Source organism: Hylaeus volcanicus, chromosome 7 (genome assembly GCF_026283585.1).
Source record: "Hylaeus volcanicus isolate JK05 chromosome 7, UHH_iyHylVolc1.0_haploid, whole genome shotgun sequence".
NCBI lineage: Eukaryota > Metazoa > Arthropoda > Insecta > Hymenoptera > Colletidae > Hylaeus > Hylaeus volcanicus.
In genome coordinates this window covers 2,622,833-2,641,350 of record NC_071982.1, presented here as the reverse complement: position 1 = coordinate 2,641,350, position 18,518 = coordinate 2,622,833, and the positions used below count along the sequence as shown (strand labels likewise).

The 18,518-nt window shown below is 45.7% G+C and overlaps 1 protein-coding gene across 1 annotated transcript in view; it reads left to right on the top strand.

The window, feature by feature from the left end:
- Window positions 1–18,518, top strand: part of LOC128879902 (microtubule-associated protein futsch-like) — a 38,461-nt gene that overhangs the window by 9,776 nt on the left and 10,167 nt on the right. The window contains exons 3-8 of the mRNA XM_054129461.1: window positions 6,281–6,379; window positions 6,534–6,706; window positions 7,796–7,953; window positions 8,031–8,442; window positions 9,100–10,419; window positions 10,944–18,517. Coding sequence (XP_053985436.1) covers window positions 6,281–6,379; window positions 6,534–6,706; window positions 7,796–7,953; window positions 8,031–8,442; window positions 9,100–10,419; window positions 10,944–18,517 — 9,736 coding nt within the window. The remainder of the gene's footprint in view (window positions 1–6,280; window positions 6,380–6,533; window positions 6,707–7,795; window positions 7,954–8,030; window positions 8,443–9,099; window positions 10,420–10,943; window position 18,518) is intronic.

Sequence of the window (18,518 nt, the reverse complement as noted above, 5' to 3'; positions counted from 1 at the left end):
TGCCATTGAACAATTAAAAAACGAATTTAATAGAAGTGGACTTGAGAGTCACAATCGGTTTCAAAGCGTTTAATTAGTACAGTACCATGAGAAAATTGACGAGCCTTATAAGTCCCGCTACTAAATAAAGGATTACCATATTTTACGGACTACAAGACACACCTTAATTTTTAAAGATAAATTAATTAATTTAAATTACTAATTATTAAATTAATTTAAGCAATTCTTGAAAGAAATAACATTTTCATTATTAAATTGTCTCTATATCGCCATTTTTAAATCTGGCGGGAATTTTAAATCGAACACTGGACATTTTTATATTAATTTCGAGTATAAGACGCGCCCGAATTTTGGAAGCAATTTTTCGAAGAAAAAGGCGCGTCTTGTAGTTCGTAAAATACGGTGAACGAAAATTCAGAAATTTCGGGAACCGTAAGGAAGTAAGTTGCAAGACGGAAAACCGAGTCTAAACATAGTTTGGGCAAACCCCTAACGTTCTGGGCATCCGTCGTCGGAGCGAGAAAAAATAGAGGAGAAAAAAGAAATGGGGAAAAAGGAAGTCAATGCAAATCGAGAAACGCGGTGGAAACGAGTGCGCGTGGTGCGACTCTAAGGGCCGCCATAGGAGGGGTAAATGCTCCGACGAAGAAGCCCACGATTTTGTCTATATTTAACCCGGTATCTTCAACTACGCTGTTTTTAAGTACTGCACGCATTCGAGGCATCGGTGGGAATTGTGCGTTTCGGTTTTTGTCCTTAACGTTTTCATGGAGAACCCGAGGAAGGGCGCGAATCTTAGTCGCTTTTCTTGTGGCTACCACGGCCGGTCCAATGACTGTTTCCAAACTTTAGTATTATATGCATTTCTTACATGGAATATATAAATCATTAAATTTAATCCGGCAACGCGCAGTGATTGCCCTTGAGCTTTGTTGATTGTCATCGCGAAAGAAGGACGCGCAGGAAACTGTAGTCGTTTGAATAATTTCAAATCCATACTATTACCTTCTCACGCCTGAACCGCTGAACAGAAATATAATTCTCTTGAATTTAAATTTGGGAGTGGAAGCATTTGTTGTTTTAAACGAGGACAGTGTCGTATACAGGGTGAATCGTGTATCTTGTTCTTGTATTTATTCTATTCTATTTATTTATTTTTATTCTAGTTCTTCTAATATTTTATTTTGACAAATGTAAGATTTCAGTTCGAAATCTCAATATTTGTATTTGAAGAATCTGACAGTTCATCCACGTGAATGTATTCTTAACCGACTTCGAAAAGAAGGAGGTTACTCAATTCATCATTTATATATATATATTTTTAATGTTTGTTCACTAATTACGCCGAGATGGCTTGACCAATCGGAATGAAAAATTAACACTATTAATATCGCCGGTCCCACCAAATACTATCCCAAACTTACTCAGACAGTATTTTCACGGAGGAAGTATATACATTAGCAGTAATCAATATTTCCACCGTCAGCTTTCGCAAAAAAAAGAATATGCCCCAAACCTACTAAGACAGTACTTTCGTGTTACACATTAACTGTATGCAATATTTCCCCTCCCCCATCCCCGAAACAAATACATCAAACTTTCTCAGACAGTATTTTCACATAGACAGTATACATGTATACAGTAACACTATTGAATATCAGCGCTCCCACCAAGTATTATCCCAAAACCTACTCAGACAGTATTTTCGTATAGATAGCATACACCTTAACTGTATGCAATAGTGTCCCCCTTCCCGGCCACCAAAACAAATACATCAAACCCTCTCAGACAGTGTTTCCACGTAGACAGTATACACGTATACGTTAACAGCATTCAATATTGCCGCCCCCCGCCAAAAGCTGACTCAAACTGGAATTAAAAATTTGTTTTAATTTTTTAAAAATTGAACCATTGATCCATTCAACTTTGTCCTTATATTTAACGTATCTTTAAAAACAACAAAGATATTTAAGCTGGTAACGTTAGGTGACTCACTCTGTATATGTGCTAAGTTTCATGTTGATCAGTCAAACAGTTTCAAAGTCTATCAATCATATATAAATATACAAACATCCATTTTTATACAAATATATACACGATTGTGTCACGCATTATCCAATTCATTTCCACGTAAAATATTTTTGCATTCAACTCGAAAGGAGTGCCTATAAGACTAGCCGCTTGTTCCACCACGTGCACGTTTCATCAATAGTTACGAATGAACATCGTTAGCGCTTAATTGTTGAAAAAGTGTCCGTAAAGTTGGGACTGATTCTATAACGCGTCGTCGACTAAGCTCCTCCCCACGTAATGCATCGGCATCGACAGCTTACTTGATAACGGGATTCGAACAAAAGTTATGTCGGTCACGCTCTTCCTCGACAGACGTAATAACGTTAAATATACGTATACGTAGCGTCGCACCATCACCATTTTTATCGATATCGTTTGCACCGGCGAGTACGCGTATATTCCTAGAAAAAAAGAATCGCGCCGAGATCGTCGGGCATTAAAAAGTCGTAGCAGGCTGCAGCTGCCACTGTCCCCCCTCGTTCTCATCCCCGACGTGGCACGGCTTCTCTTGTATCACCGTCAGGGCTTCCGATCAATTTGACATAGACGGTTTTTGCTGGTCGTGTGGCTCGATATGTACATTTAAACGATTTAATACGCGTACCAATTCCCTCCTATCGTCCAACCCTTTATTTACTGGCGGGACTTGAACGTTTTAAATAATCTCAAATCGGCCGACACGAAAAACTCCCCTGGAAACCAGAGATGGGCATTATTTAGATAACAAAATTATTTAAATAGAAAATCGAATAAAGATACATAACTTTATTTTTATATTCGATGACTGTCGGATAAAAAAATGTATTCGAAGTAAATGTACTCGAGGGATAAAGATAACTTAAATTATCTTTATTTGAAGGCTAAAGATACCTGCTTTATCTGCAGAGAGTTTCACTCGTTAGACACCGGAAACCCGTTTTTACCAACTCGAATCGCTATCAAACCGCGCCAAACCTGGTCAAACACGCTATCAAAATTTGTTAGTTAAAAATTGTTGTATACTGTATGTAACTAGCTGTTGTAACTCGTTGATTGTTATTTATCTTTGTTATATATTTCTTTATCTGTTGATTTAATCTACTACAAGTTGAATTTTTTTTACAAACAACTTGCAAGGCACTTCGATATGCAATGGTGGCTGCCAACCGTCGTCGACGTTGTCATTTCTTATCAGAGACATTACACAGTTAAGATGTATACGTCGTCTGTTGAATTAATTGGGTCTAAATATTGTATTTAGTCCGAAGCCCCGAACTAAAGAAACTCAAGAAAAAGAAACTCAAGAAATAATGTAGTAATGTAGAAATAATGAGTTATTTCTAAATGTATTAAAACTTTTCTTTATGTTGCCAGTTACTATAGCAAGTCCTGAGCGCTCTTTCAGTAAATTAAAATTAATAAAGCATCGAAAAAGAAATTGCAAAAAATTGTAATTTTCCCAAAGTAAGTAATATATTAGCAAAAACAGAATCACACGTTGAATAAACATGCATTAGTAATATATGTTTGTATTTCTTTTTTACTTTACAACAAATTTAGGGCTCGAAATGGTTTCTTGGGCAGGACAAGCTCTTTTTCTTTTGGAAGCTCGTTAGAGACAACTCGATAAGATTATATAAGACAAAGATGGACGCCTGGATTTTAAAAACTTTTGAGAAATTCAATAAATAAAGGGTTAAATTGTTAGAGAGAGTCTTCTCCGTAAGATGTGGAGAAGCGATCGTTCTAGTTACGCGAGATTCGCTCGGTACCGCCTTGGCAGCCAGCTCCGTTCCATTTTGCCGCATCATCGATTCTTTACTTTGGAACGAGAAGCTGAAACGATCTAATTGCCGCTCGTTCTTTTCGATTCTGGCGGCGGCGTCTATTGTTCGCAAGGAAACCGTCGTACATATGTACGCGTACCTATCTGCTTCGACGCGCATCGATGATTCTCCTTTGCCATTTTTTTTTTTTTGTATCACGCTACCTTGAACATCACGCGTATCGAATACGTCGCGAACACTCGAGTTTCGATGCTTTTCAGCCGCTTCGACGAACAAAAGATTCTTCTTAAGGGGAACAGAGAAATTACGTCGAAACGTATTCGTACGTTGAGTAAATGCTACCGTGTAAAAATGTCCTGCGAAAGGTACGTCGCATAGGTGGGAATAGAGTGGTTGCAGGATACGCGACGATCGATTGACGGCTACTACGGAACTACGCGACGGGGTGCGGTATTCGTGACGTCATGAAACGAACTCTGTCATTCCCTTATCGGTACCAAGAAATTCATTTTGCTTTTCGATCGTCGATGTTTTATTCAGCGACCAGATTTCCTCGCCATTCTTTATGGAATGCTGATTTATATGTATGGTATAAGAATGAAAGCCCTGACTCACTGACATATCAACGCCCAGATTAAAACCTTGAACCTAGAAAGCTGAAATTTTGCACGGAGAGATATATACGAGGAATAAGAAAGGATATTTCGAAATTCCACCCCTAAAGGGGTACAAAGGGAGTAAAAAGTTTGTATGAGCAATATTTTATTTGTGGTCGGATTTGCTTGAAACTTGATCTCAATTCTTTTTGATATAATTAATTAAACACATATTTCGGCATTTTAAAAAATTCAACCCCTGCAGGGGTTGCAACGTTTGTACGAGCATTATTTTATTTGTGGTCGGATTTGCTTGAAACTTGATCTCAATTCTTTTTGATATAATTAATTAAACACGTATTTCGGCATTTAAAAAAATTCAACCCCTGATGGGATAAAAAGGGGTTGCAACGTTTGCACGAGAAATATTGTATTTGTTATTGGATTTGCTTGAAACTTGGTCCTAATTCTCTTTTATGTAATTAATCAAACACTTATTTCGGTATTTTAAAAAAAATTCAACCCCTGATGAAGTAAAAAGGGGTTGCAACGTTTGTATGAGAAATACAAACATTTTGTTTGTGGACAACAACAAACAACATTTTGTTATTGGATTTGCTTGAAACTTGATCTCAATTCTTCTTGATATAATTAATCAAACAAGTATTTCGGCATTTTAAACAAATTCAACCCCTGAAGGGGTGCAAAGGGTTTTCTTTCATTTTCCTTTATAATTGATTTCTTGTTCAATTCGACATGTATATATTTTTTCGAGGTATGTTTTTTCAGCCTCTAGAGTGGTGTTAACCCTTAAGAAAAACTCTTGGACGTGTAACATGCCGAATGCCGTATTGCTTCTCCGAACAACTGACGTCGAATCGCTTCTTTTGTTTAAAGATTCGATCACTATAAGAGCGTTTTCGATTATGCGCCAGACCGATGTGTAATTCGCTTTCCTGGTCAGTCGGGATCTAAGACGGACAGCAAGCAGTTCTGGCCTTCTTAACCTTAACCTTACGTTACTCGACCCTGAGCAGTCCTCGCTTTACGAAGCCAGAGTAGTGCAGTCTCTTGGGTAGCTTATACGTAGTTATGACCCACTACTTTGTTCCGTTCAGTTGGCATCATCGTTCAACGATTACCGGGATATGGAAAGACGATTACATTCTCCGTAATTCGCTGAAACTCGGGACCGAAAGCGACGAATTACCGCGTAGAAGAACGTAAAATTGTACGCGGAGTATCCGCCATTTTGAAAGAGAGGCAACGAAAGAAAGAAAGGGAGATCCGAGTGTCTCCGAGTGCGGCAGAAATCAAAGGACCATGTCGGTGAGACACTACTAACGCAACGACAAAAGATTTTTTATTTTTGACTTCTTGGAAGTGAAAATTGTACCGTCGTATTTCTTCTGGATTAAAACGACACCAAACATGGTATAATTTATTTGTTTATTTTATTTTAAAAATGATAACGATTTGTTTCCTTTTGCCTGTAAAGTACGCAAACATGTATTAAATTATATCATTTTACTCAGAAAAGAAACACAAATACGACGGTACAATTTTCACTTCCAAAAAGTAAAAAAAAAAATAAAAAAGTTTTGTCGTTGCATTAGTAGTGTCACACTGATATACGGACCCGGATTAGGTTCCATTGTTTGGACGTTTGGCCCCCGAAGATCGACGCCAAGTAGTATAGAGGGGTGGGAGTAACTGTAACTCCTCCCACTGTAACCCCCACTTCTTCCGCACAGTAAACGAAAACAGTTCCCTCTAATTGTCAACGTTACACCCCAAACCGTACCTGGATAATTGCTGCAACGTTCGTTTGTATTTGTGTTTCAGGTTTCCTGTCATGGGACAAAGACAGTTGCCACGTAGATTTAGAAAAAGAGTTGCTGGCGCTGGTGGCGCAAGCACCGGAAGGGGAAGAAGCTCGGAACGGTATTGACACTTGTATAATATTTTCGTAGCAATCGATCGTCGGCTAGTCAGTCTGAATTATTATATTTTTATATCATTTATACTCGCGATGCGGTCAAGCAACGTGACGTACGTGCTCGTGTTGTTTTATTCGACGAGACGAATGAAATTTCAGGCGAACGACTGATCCAATACGCTACCGAGAATCTTGTTACGGAAGTTCTCATTCACCCGCAAACAAACACATTATTACAATGTATCCGCAACCTTCTCGCGAGTTTCACGAAACATCGACACATCATACACGCCGGCTATACCTTCGGTGGAAATGGTTCCTGGATACTGCAAGTACGCACGCTTTTCGTATTATTTCGTAAACTCTCTAATTGTTGCATGCATCGTACAAATGATAGATACGACGTTGATAAAGTGTATCGTTCGTTAATTTAATGTTACCCAGTTCGTCGAATTTATTCAGCGATAAATGTAAAATAGTAAAGATTGGATAAGTGCAAGACAGGATTGACTCGATAAATGCAAGATGACTATCCCCACCACTGGGAGGGGAGGGGCCTTGATGCAAGGCGAGCGACCAGTGTAATATGATCCTAATGGACCTCTTTCCTTTTCACTCTCTGTCCTTTTTTACGTTCGACGCTCGACTCGAGCCAAACGTAAACAGAATAGAAACCTCGACTGGATACAGTAATGTCTCTTTAGATGCACAAGCTCGGGACTGACCTTGTGCAGTTATCGTAGAGTTTGTATATTCTTTGATATTTGCCGATGCCTGTCAAACGTAGACAAGGACAGCGAATAAAGAAGAGGACGGAGCGAATGTAACGCAACAATGAAACTTTCTTATTATTAACTTTTTTGTTGTGAAACTTTTACCGTCGTATTCCTGGCATTCTTCTGATTAAAATGAGTCCAAACACGACGTACGCGTCAACATACTTACTTGTAACAATTTATTATGTACTATACAGGGTGTCCCAAAAATGTGGGAGGTCCTTGAAAGGGGTGGTTTGGGTGATTTGAAACAACTTTTTCCTTGGCGAAAATGTTCCGTTCTCTTCTTTATTCGCTGTCCTTGTCTACGTTTGACAGGCATCGGCAAACATCAAAGAATATACGATGTCCACGTTAGTTGCACAAGATCAGTCCCGAGTGGTAAATATCGTCCGAATTATATCGTGTTTTGTCTTATTTTAATCAGAAAAATGCCAGAAATACGATGGTAAAAGTTTTACAACAAAAAATTAATTGTAATACTGTAATGTATTACTCGAACTGCACTGTTTCCCGATTTTCTTGCACTTATCCAGTCTTTACCGTACACGGTGCGATCCGTTCGTCGAGATTAAGTAATTACCTAACGACTCTCGATCGAGAATAATCGCTCCAATTGACCATTGTGCCGAAACGTTCCTCTAGGATGGAACCTTCAGCATCGCCGACTTTTTGGACGCGTTCAGCGAACACGAAGTGCAGAGAGTGCTTCGGGCTTACGAGAACAGCGTTACGGTGGACATTCATTGCGCGGGTGTTGGCGATTGGACGACAAACCGGCTGTCGAAAGAAGTTTGCACCAGGTACGCGTCGTTCGTTTTCAAATATCCCGCTGCTGCCCTATTCGCGCAAACTCTTGGATTTTTTCTCTATGCCGCAGGTCCTGCAGAGTCCGAGTAAATCCCGATGACGTTCTCACCGCCGGGGTACCGGCGATCGCGAGCTTCACCAACTACATCGGGCAGTACCTCGTCGCCCAAACTCTGGATCAGCTCATGGAGCCATCCGACGTTGTGGGCAACATCCGATTCAGTCATCCAACGTTATACGTCTTCCCGGGCGGACAAGGGGACGCCGCCCTTTTCGGCATAAACGGTTTTAATATGCTCGTGGACGGAGGTTTTGCAAGAAAGGCTTGTTTCTGGGACTTCACCAGGCACTTGGACCGCCTCGACGCGGTTTTAGTCACTAGAATAAATAACAGCAACGTTGGAGGCATGGTCAGCGTTGTTCGTAAAAAGAAGGAGATGCACGTTTATCCTCAGATCGGCCACTTCTTCTGCAATCTAGTCGTAAGTAGTCCCTCGAAGCGTCGGACGAGACTTTCGAGTCCCAAACAAATCGAACCTACACCGATAGTCACCTTTCGAGTTATTGTATTATGTTAAGATGCAACTGACAAGAAGAAAGGAGATGTGGACATTTTTGGACACCATATGTAGTATTGATTTAATAGTAAAACTAATAAGAAAAAAAATAAGAGGTTAACGTTGAAAGTGATAAAATTTAATTTATGCAAAATCTACTCTAAAAATGTATAGAAATGTTGGTTAATTATTTCTTCCCTTAAAATTTATTAATAAAATAAATATATAACTGAACTGACTCCTGTGCGAATACTTTCACGCCATATATGATCGTCTGTTTACAACAAAATGGCATTACCGATCTAATTACCCACCAAATCCACGGTCAAAGCCAATACAGCATCGGATTAACCAGCTAAATACGTCATAAACGCTCAACTTTACACACGCGTATCTTTTTAACTGTTGGATTCCTAACATTTTAACTTACATTTTCGTAATCTAGGCTTTAAAAACTACTAAATGGTTTATATACTAAATGGTTTATATAATGGTTTATATTATATAAAAACTACTAAAACTACTAATGGTCCTAACTTAAATTAACCTAACTTAAATTAACATTGCGTTGTCTTCCAACAGGAGAGAAGGCAATCCAATTCACCGGACGGCGACAAAGACATCGACCCCCTAATTCTGAACCTCACCGACATAGGACAGGAGATGGTCGTGAATCTTCGGCACATTAATCTGCGAGCGCATCCGTGCTACAGGGATCCCGATCCGATTAATTTGTACCACAAAGTGGGCCACGGCACCCTGGACATGTACGTTCTCAGCCCGAACAAAGACAGCCGCGAAGTGAGAGAATTTCTAGCGAAATGGCACTCGTGCGACTCGAAATTGTTCGCGGGATCTCACAAGAAGGACTCGAACAATCCAACGTTCCCAATACAAAACCTGGTCTCGATATGCGTTCTTTTGGTGTGGCAACCGGCCAATCCCGAGGACACCATTACGAGGATCCTGTTTCCCGGAAGTACGCCTCAGCACAAGATCTTCGAAGGTTTCGAACGGCTGAAGCACTTGGAGTTCCTGAAGCACCCGGTCTGTTCCGCGAAGAGCCTCTCCCCGTCCACGTCCTTGGCGACTCTGCGGGACAAACCGGCCAAGCAAAAGTTGAGCCTGATCGACAAGGAGCCGACGAAGAAGCTGTCGGACGCGAAGAAGGAGAAGAAAGACGCGGCCGACGTGAAGGCAGTGAAAGGTGGCGACGACTCGCATCCGAAAAGCATAATGCAGAGCGCGCCGATCATACCTACCAAACCGCAGCCGGCTAAGATCGAGGTGAAAGCCAAGAAGGCTGCGGAGAACAGAAAGATCGAAGTGGAGGGAAAGGAAGCGAAGGAGAGCAAGAAAATCGAGAAGGAATTGAGGGAGGTCAAGAAGGAGGTTCCTAGGAGAGACGCCGGGAAATTGGAGAAACATGCAGCGGAGAAGCAGACGGAGAAGCCGGACAAGATGGAGGAGAAAGGCGAGAAACGCGAGGAGGATGGCGTTAAAAAGGAACCAACGACGAAATCGGAGTCGGAGAAGCTCCCGCCGAAGATAAAGAGCGAGTCGAAGAAGAAAGAGTCGAAGGAAGCGAAAGTGGGGGTTAAGATCGGTAAAACCGAGGCGACGCTTAAACCGAAACCGTCCGACAAGAAGCCGAAACAGTCGACGGACAGGAAGGACACCGGTCTCGTGAAGTCGTCGCCGACCACGCCGAAGAAAACCGTGAACGGAGTCGCGACCAAGACGGAGATATCGAAAGTGAGCGTGCCGAGGAAGCCAGGTCTCAAGACCACGACAGCGCCACCGCCGGCGAAGAGCGCGAAAGATGCGAACAATAGGAAAGTCGTGGAACAGAAGAACATCGAGAAATCCGGAATAAAAGAGACGGCAGTCGCCGCGGTTAAGGTAACGATACGAGGAATTGGTTGAATTGCAGTTTAACGCCACCACTCTAAGCTTTTGACACCTGTCATACTTTATTCTGCTCGTTTTGATGTGGTGAATACCATAGACATATGAAACTATGGGGAATACGAATACCATTTTCGTTTTTGGCGCAAATTCTGAATTTCCGTCATGGGAGGGTGCATTTTGGGGGCGTAGTCTATTAAAACTCAATTAGAAGTGAACACTATCAATATATTAGATTAGGTTAGGTTTCATTTAAATCCGGTTAGCTTACGATATTTAAATCCGGTCGCCGCAAAATTATACGTATTACTAAGACAGTTTTATCCAAATATCTTGAAACATTGTACTTTTCACCGAAAACGACAATGATATTCGTATTCACCACGCCAAAACGAGTAAAATGACTCATGACAGGTGCAAAAAAGCGAAATAAGGTTAAACTACAGTCTTACCTATTAATTTACTAACAGGATCCTTTGCGAAGCGTTCATCTAACTCTCAATATTTCCATACTTCAGGTGTCGGCGAAGCCGAAACTGATGGACCGCAAGCCGATAGCTCGCCGAGGTAAACCTGTCAGCCCTAGCAAAGCTCGCGTGCCGGGCAGTCCCGCGAAATCGACGCGTAGCACGCCGACCACTTCCGTGAAATCCGACAAGGACGGTGTAATTCGCAGAGCGAAGGGCGACAAGGGCACCACCGACTCGTCCACGGTGTCCACGCCGTCCGGAATCGAACCGGAAACGGCGGCCGCCGCCGCTGCCGCGGAGGCCGAAGCAGCAAGGCTCGCCGACAAGAGCCTGATCGAGAAGTCGGAGGACATTTCGTTGGATTCCATCGAGAGCAAAGTTCTCGCTGACCTGAAGGAAGAGCGAGAGGTCGTCGAAGAGATCGAGGCTGTGCTTCAGAAAGCGGAGAGGATAGAGGAAACGAGAAAAGACGATCGCTTCGAGGGCGACGACGAGATCACCGCGGAAGTGACCGACAAGAAAGAGGAGGACATCACGGAGGAGGACGTGACCGCCGAGATCGAGGACGCGCCAAAGAAGGATAGTTTGAGGAAGGGAAGCCAGGAGCTGACCGAAGAGGACGAGTACCTGATCGTCGAGAAGGAAGAGGTTTACACGGAGGATTCAGTTCAGAGCGGCGAGGGCGAGCAGAAGCACGTTCTCGACGAGGCGGAATCCGAGAAGGCGAAGATACTGAAGGACGCGGAACTGGCGAAGGAAAAAGCTCTCGAAGAAGGTGAGGAAGAGGAAGAGGAGGAGGAGGAAGAGGAAGAAGAAGGCGAGGAAGAAGAAGAGATCGAGGAGAAAGAAAAGGACGAAAGCGCGGAGAAAAGGACGTCCATAGACATCAAAGCGGAAATGGTATCGAAGATCGAGAAGGAGCCATCGCCAGAAATAACCTCACCGGATCAACGAGAAAAATTAGAAGAAGAAACGAAAGAAACAGTCGTATCCCCAGCGGAGAGCACGCCGAAGCCCGAAGAGAAGGATGACTCCGGTAAAAAGGACAGCGAAGACATCACAAAAGAACCGTCTAGCTTGAGTCCGGACAAGCTGGATTCCTCCGAGAAGAAAACCACGGACACCGATCTGAAGCCAGAAGTCGACCAAAAGGAGCAAGTACCTTCTCAGAAGTTGGAGGAATCGCAGGAACGAATCTCGACGATAGAATCCGGCGCCACGACGACGGCGCCGACGCTTCCGGAAGATGAGCGAATACCTCTCGACGAGATCAAGGAGGACATCGATGAGAAACACATAATCGAGGATGTTAAGGAGAAAGACGTGCCACCGGCGAAAATCAAAGAAGAGGCTCCCGCCGACGTCGGCGTCGCTCCCGTCGACGTCGTCGCCCCGCGAGTTTCCCCTCCCGCCGTCGCGAAACCCGACGTACCCATTTTCGAAGTCCGGCAAGCCGTTCAGGGCTTGCAGCGCGACATCGTGAAAACTCCGGACGAGGTCGCCGATTTACCCGTCCACGAAGAGGTGGACCCGAAATTATACAGAATGGAGGACTTCGAGAAGGACAAGGACGAGAAACCTACGCCGCAAGCCAAAGAACCACCGACACCTCCGATCAAAGAACAAAAAGGCGTGTTCAGCTTCTTCGGCAAGGTCGCAGATAAATTCGAGAAGGGTATAGACAAGCTGACCAAGAAGTCGAAGAAGGACCCGGAGAAGGACGCCGACGACAAGTCGTCTTCCAAGTCTAGCTCGCCGAAGGAGGCGAAGCCGCACGAGAAAACTCTCCTCGAGGACGTCGACATGGACAAAATGTTCCCGAAAGTGGTGAAGCCTAGCGAGAAAATGGAAACTCCCGGTGAAATACAGCGAAAGGTTAGCGACGTGAAGTCTGTTGATATTAAAGAAACCGTTGCGTTCCTGCAGAGCGAGATCAAGGAAGCGGGAGTGTCTGCCGCGACGGAAATTGTTAAAGATGCGGTGGTTGATATCGTCGATAAAGTTACATCAGTCGATAAACCGGTCGATAAAGCAGAGCCCGCTGCCAAGGCTGAGACTGTACCAGCGGAGCTTGAGAAAAAAGAGGAGCCGGTGACGAAGGAAGACAGCTATGTTCCGACTAAAGAAGAAGAGGTTAAAAAGGACACAAAGGAAGAAAAGGGAGACACCTCTCAAGTTTCAAAGAAACCCTCGAAGAGGACCAAGGAAGGTTCCAGAGATTCCCTCGAGTCCTTAGAAGACGAGCTCGCCGGGGCATCTCGTGGTGCGGCACCCGTCAAGGACGTCGTCAGGGACACCCTCGACGGCGTGGTGGAGAAATTAGAAGAGATGCAGCCGCAAAGCGAGACTTCCTCCCCGGTCACTAAAGAAACGGAGAGAGCGAAGTTCGACGTTCAGAGGGACGAGGACTTCGAAGCGGATTACGAGGAAGAAGAGGAAGAGGAAGTCACCGGCGCCGTGAGAGATTTTAAAGAGGCAGTGCGCGACGTGGGTGAGGTCCTCGCGGGAACGGTTGGCATCGATATAGACAAACCTAAAGACGTGACGGAGATCGTGAAGAAAGTCGCCGAAGTTTTGAAAGAGGACGATTTCCTTTCGCACAAGGCACTGTTCGGCGAGGCACCGGTCGAGCGAAAGGAAGCGGTACCGATCGCGAAGTCCCCAGTTCTCGAGGACGCGAAGCGCGACGAGAAGGTCGCCGTAATGCCGACCAAAGTCGGCATCACCGAGGAGTTCCCCCAGCAAGAAGAAGTCGAGGAGCTCATCGAAGGAACCGCGGCGTCCGTCCCGATTCCGATCCCGGCCTACAAACCCGACGCGATGCGAGTGCACGAGGAGCCTTGCGTGAAAGTGACCAAAAAGACCGAAGCGTCTCCGATGGCGTCTCCGATCGCATCCCCGAAGGACGATCGCGATGTAAAGGACATCTGCGCGGAACTGTTGAAAGAAGATCCGGTCTGTAAATTGAAGCCAGCGGAGGAGCCTTCGAAGGAGGTTGACGTGATGGAGGCTGGATTGGAGGACGTGTGCGTGAAGGAAGTCGCGAAGACGCCGTTGTCTGACGAGGAGAAGATCCCGGAAGGAACAGAGGAGCCCATAGGCTTCGATCAGAAGATCGCGCCGGCGAAGGCGGAAATCGTGACGGTTTCGCCCGGCTCCACGCCGACGTCGCCGAAATTTGTAACCGATAAACTCTACGAGAGCAAAGAACCCGCTGCCGAGCTGTCCGCTGAGATAAAAGCCATCGTGGACAGAGTGGACCGCGTGGTGGAAGAGATCATCGAGGAACTCGTTACGAAAAGAAAGAAGATCACCATCGAGATCATCGAGTACATCACGACGGTCAAGCGCGTCCCGAGGGAGCGCGTTATTTACATCATCGAAGAGATTATTGTGAGGAAAGGGCTGTCCCGAGAGGACGTCGTCGATAATGTGGAGATATTTAAAGTCGAGGAATCCATTACGCCTCAGCTTCGAACGGAACTGGAGGAGTATATCATTAATGAATACGTGACCAAAGGAAAGCGCATCACCATCCGAATAGTCGAGGAGATCTCCGTTAGAATGATGGTCCCGAAAACGATTATTATTCGAATTATTCAAGAAATTATTCTCAAGAAGCACATGTACGTACCTACGGACGGGATATTCGAAGCCGAGTCGGAACTAGTGGAGGATAAACGAGAGGAAACGGTGTCGAAAGTGGACTCCAAGAAAATGGAGGAGAAATTACCCGAAGCGGCAGAACCCGAAGAGCATCCAGAAGAAGAGGACATCGAAGAGGACGTCGAAGAGGACGTTGAAGAGGACGGCTTTGTCACAATTAGTAGAAAGGTTTCGAAAGAAACGATCGACGCTAAGAAGAAAGCGGCTGTCGATAAAGCGGAAGAAGCGAAACGAGGCACCGGAAAGGAACACGAGAAAGACGTCACCGATGATTTCGAGGCTGTCGAGCAAGAATACAAAGTACACGACGTGACAATGTCCTCTTCCCAAAGAGCGTCGCGAGGCGCCTCTCCGGATTGGGATGAAAACAAGGAGAACGAGTACGCGGAAGAAGCCATCGAAGACAGAAACGTGTTGGGAACGGACGCGTCTAGATTGATGGACGCTATCGAAAAGTACGCAGTACCGGACGCGAAACCTTCCGCGGTCGCTGAAATCGCCGCGACGAGAAAAGAATCCGTGGAACAGATTACGAAAGTGCTCGAAGAAGCGAAAGAGAAACCGTCGGATGTTAAACCAACGTCCCCTGAGAAAGTAGATAAAGCTGAGGTCGCTGGAGTCGTAGAAGAGAAATCTAAGGAAGAAGCAAAAGAGGAGAAGCCTAAGGAGGAAGCACCGACGAAACCGGAAGTGAAACTAGCGGATGCTACGGGGAGGCCAGCCGAACCGAAACCAGAATTAATCGGTCACCCCGAGAAAGAGGATCGAGAGAAGGAAGAGGAAGATAAGACAGCCGACGAGAAGGATTCGAAAGAGGCAGTCTCTGTTCGAGAAGAAAAAGGTATGGAATCTTCCAAGGATGTGTCGGTCATCGTCGAAGTGGCGCCGAGGACGGAGGAGGACACGGGATCCGTGCGACGAATGTTGGTCACAGCGAGCAGCGAGGACGGCGGCCACGAGACGGAAATTTGTCCAACCGGAAGTATCACGTTCACCAAGACGCTTACACCCGACGATTCCCTCAAAGACGCGTCTATAAAGTCGACGCCTGATAAGGATTCCTTGCTTCTAGACAAAGACTCGTTGCATTCCGGCATAAGTAGTCCGGAGAAGGATAGCATCTCCGAGAAATCCGCACCCGGAATGAAGGATGTCGGGAAAGTTACGCCCGAGGACAGCTTGGACAAGTCGCCGATAGACAGGCGCGATTCCCAGGATCTCGAAGATAGTCTCGAGAAGATGGCCGCTGGCAAGTCGAAGGAAGCTTCTCCAGAAGCGCCAAAGTCCCCGCAACAAGCGGACCGAGTCGAACCTCCTAGCGAAATGCCTGCTAAAACGTCGGTAAAGGAGGCACCACTAGACGCGTTTACCGACGCGGAAACTTCCCAGACAGCCCTGGAATCGATAACGGCGTCCAAGTCCCCCGACTCGGCTCGCTCGGGAGACGTTTCGCCGGCCGAAACTATTCTCGCGAAGTCGCCGACAGAGAAGGACCTTCCGAAAACCTCCGTCGCGGCGAAACCCGATAAAGAAGTGATACCGACTGAAATAAAAGAAACTACCGTGAAAGACACGGGTAAGATTGAATCCCCGAGCGATAAAGAACAGGAAAAAGAAACGACAACGACTGAAATGAAAGAAATTGCTGTCGAGGATACGGGGAAGATTAAATCTCCGAGCGATAAAGAACAGGAAAAAGAGATCGAAGGTAAGTCGCGCGAGAAGACTCCCGAGTTACCGACGAAAGAGGAGAAGGAAACGGGTGAGATCGCGAAGCGTCCGAGTATCGACACTACAGAAGACAAGAAATCCGTGGCTAGGTCTAAGTCACCCAGCCCTTCTGATGATAAAATAGAGGAGAAGAAATCTGTAGAATTGCCTGCGGGTGAAGAAGAATCCGATCGGGAGAAACCGACCGAAGGCTCGCGGCCACCTAGCGTCGAAAAGGAATCGGTCGATAAAGTCGACTCGCCGACCGTCGCAGACAAATCGCGATCACTCAGTATAACGAGCGTTCACGAAGAGGTCAAGGACTCGGTGCACGCTTCGAAATCCCCGAGTATCGCCGGGGAGAAAGCCGATTTGAAAGACGTCGACGAAAAGGCGATTGACAAATCGCGATCGCCCAGCGTTCCGATCGATTCCAAGGAGTCGGATCGCTCGAAATCGCCGAGCATCGCGAGCGAGAAAGACCTCGGAGACGTCACGCAGGCACCGGATAAATCGAGATCGCCCAGCGTGGCGAGCATTCCGGTCGATTCCAAAGCCTCGAGCGTTACTACCGAGAAACCCGATTTAAAGGATATTGATGATAAGGCGGACGATAAAGCGGTTGATAAGTCTCGATCGCCTAGCGTAGCGAGTGTGGCCAGCGACGTGAAAGAGGCAAAGGATCTGAAAGGCGCTGTGGAGAAAGAATTGGAGAAATCCAGATCGCCTAGCTTGACGATGGCCGACGGTTCGAAGTCTCCGAGCATCGCCGGAGAAAAAATCGACGTCACGGATATTGAGCGATTGATCGACGCGACGGAATCGGTTACCGACGACGAAAAGTTGATCGTTCGCGGGAAACGGGACCTGCGAGACGTCGAAGAGAAAGCAGACGATAAATCTAGATCGCCCAGTCTGACTACCGGTTTGCCTGACGAGTCCGCGGACGTAGCTGATCGGTCGAAAACACCGAGCGAGAAAGAGTTATCCGACAAATCAAAGTCGCCAAGCGTTGCCCGCGAACTCTCCGATTTAAAGGACGTCGACGAAAAAGGAACAGAAAAGTCCAGGTCGGCTAGCGCGAGTCCCGGCGTGGAGGACAAAGGAATTCCGGACCATTCGAAATCGCCGAGCATTGCAGGCGAGGTAATCGACTCGAAACATCTCGATGAAAAAGAGATCGAAAAATCGAGATCCCCTAGCGTGGCGAGCGTCGCAGGCGAGCCTAAGACCGTGGATCGTTCGAAATCTCCCAGCGTCGTTAGCGAACTATTAGATTTGAAATATGAGGATAAGGAGAGCGATAAAGTTAGCTCTCCTAGCGCGATCGGCGCTCCAGGGGAGCTTAAAGGAGTAACCGATCGTGAACGATCGCCTAGCGAGAAGTCCGAGTCTAAGGATGTCGACGAGACGGTAGACGAGCCTAAATCACCCGGAACGGAGATTCCGAAGACACCCAGTACCACGCCTGAAAAGCCCGAGGTTAAAGACATCGGTGAGAAAACAGACAAGTCTAGATCGCCTAGTGTAATGGAATCTCCCGAGGAATCCAAAGACGCGAAGGATCGTTCCAAGTCTCCCAGTATCGCCGACGAAAAAGTCGATTCGAAGGACGTCCACGAGGAGACGGTAGAAAAATCTAGGTCGCCTAGTGTAATAAGCGTTCCTGGGGACACGAAAGAAACGACGGATCGATCCAAGTCACCGAGCATTGCTGGAGAAATAACCGATTCGAAGGATGTCGAAAAATCCAGATCGCCTAGCATCGCTGGAGAAAAGCCTGATCTGAAGGACATCGATGAAAAAGATATTGAAAAATCGATTGAGAAATCTAGGTCGCCTAGCGTTACTGGAGAATTGAAAGAAGCAGACCGATCGAAAACGCCGAGCGTCGCTAGTGAGAAGCCTGATTTGAAGGACGTCGATGAAAAATCGGTTGAGAAATCTAGATCGCCTAGCGTTACTGGAGAACCAACAGTAACAGATTTATCGAAACCGTCGAGCGTCGCTAGTGAGAAGCCTGATCTGAAGGACGTCGATGAAAAATCGGTTGAGAAATCTAGATCGCCTAGCGTTACTGGAGAATTGAAAGAAACAGACCGATCGAAACCGTCGAGCGTCGCTAGTGAGAAGCCTGATCTCAAGGATGTCGACGAAAAATCGGTTGAAAAATCTAGATCGCCTAGTGTTACCGGAGATTTGAAAGAAACAGACCTATCGAAACCGTCGAGCGTCGCTAGTGAAAAG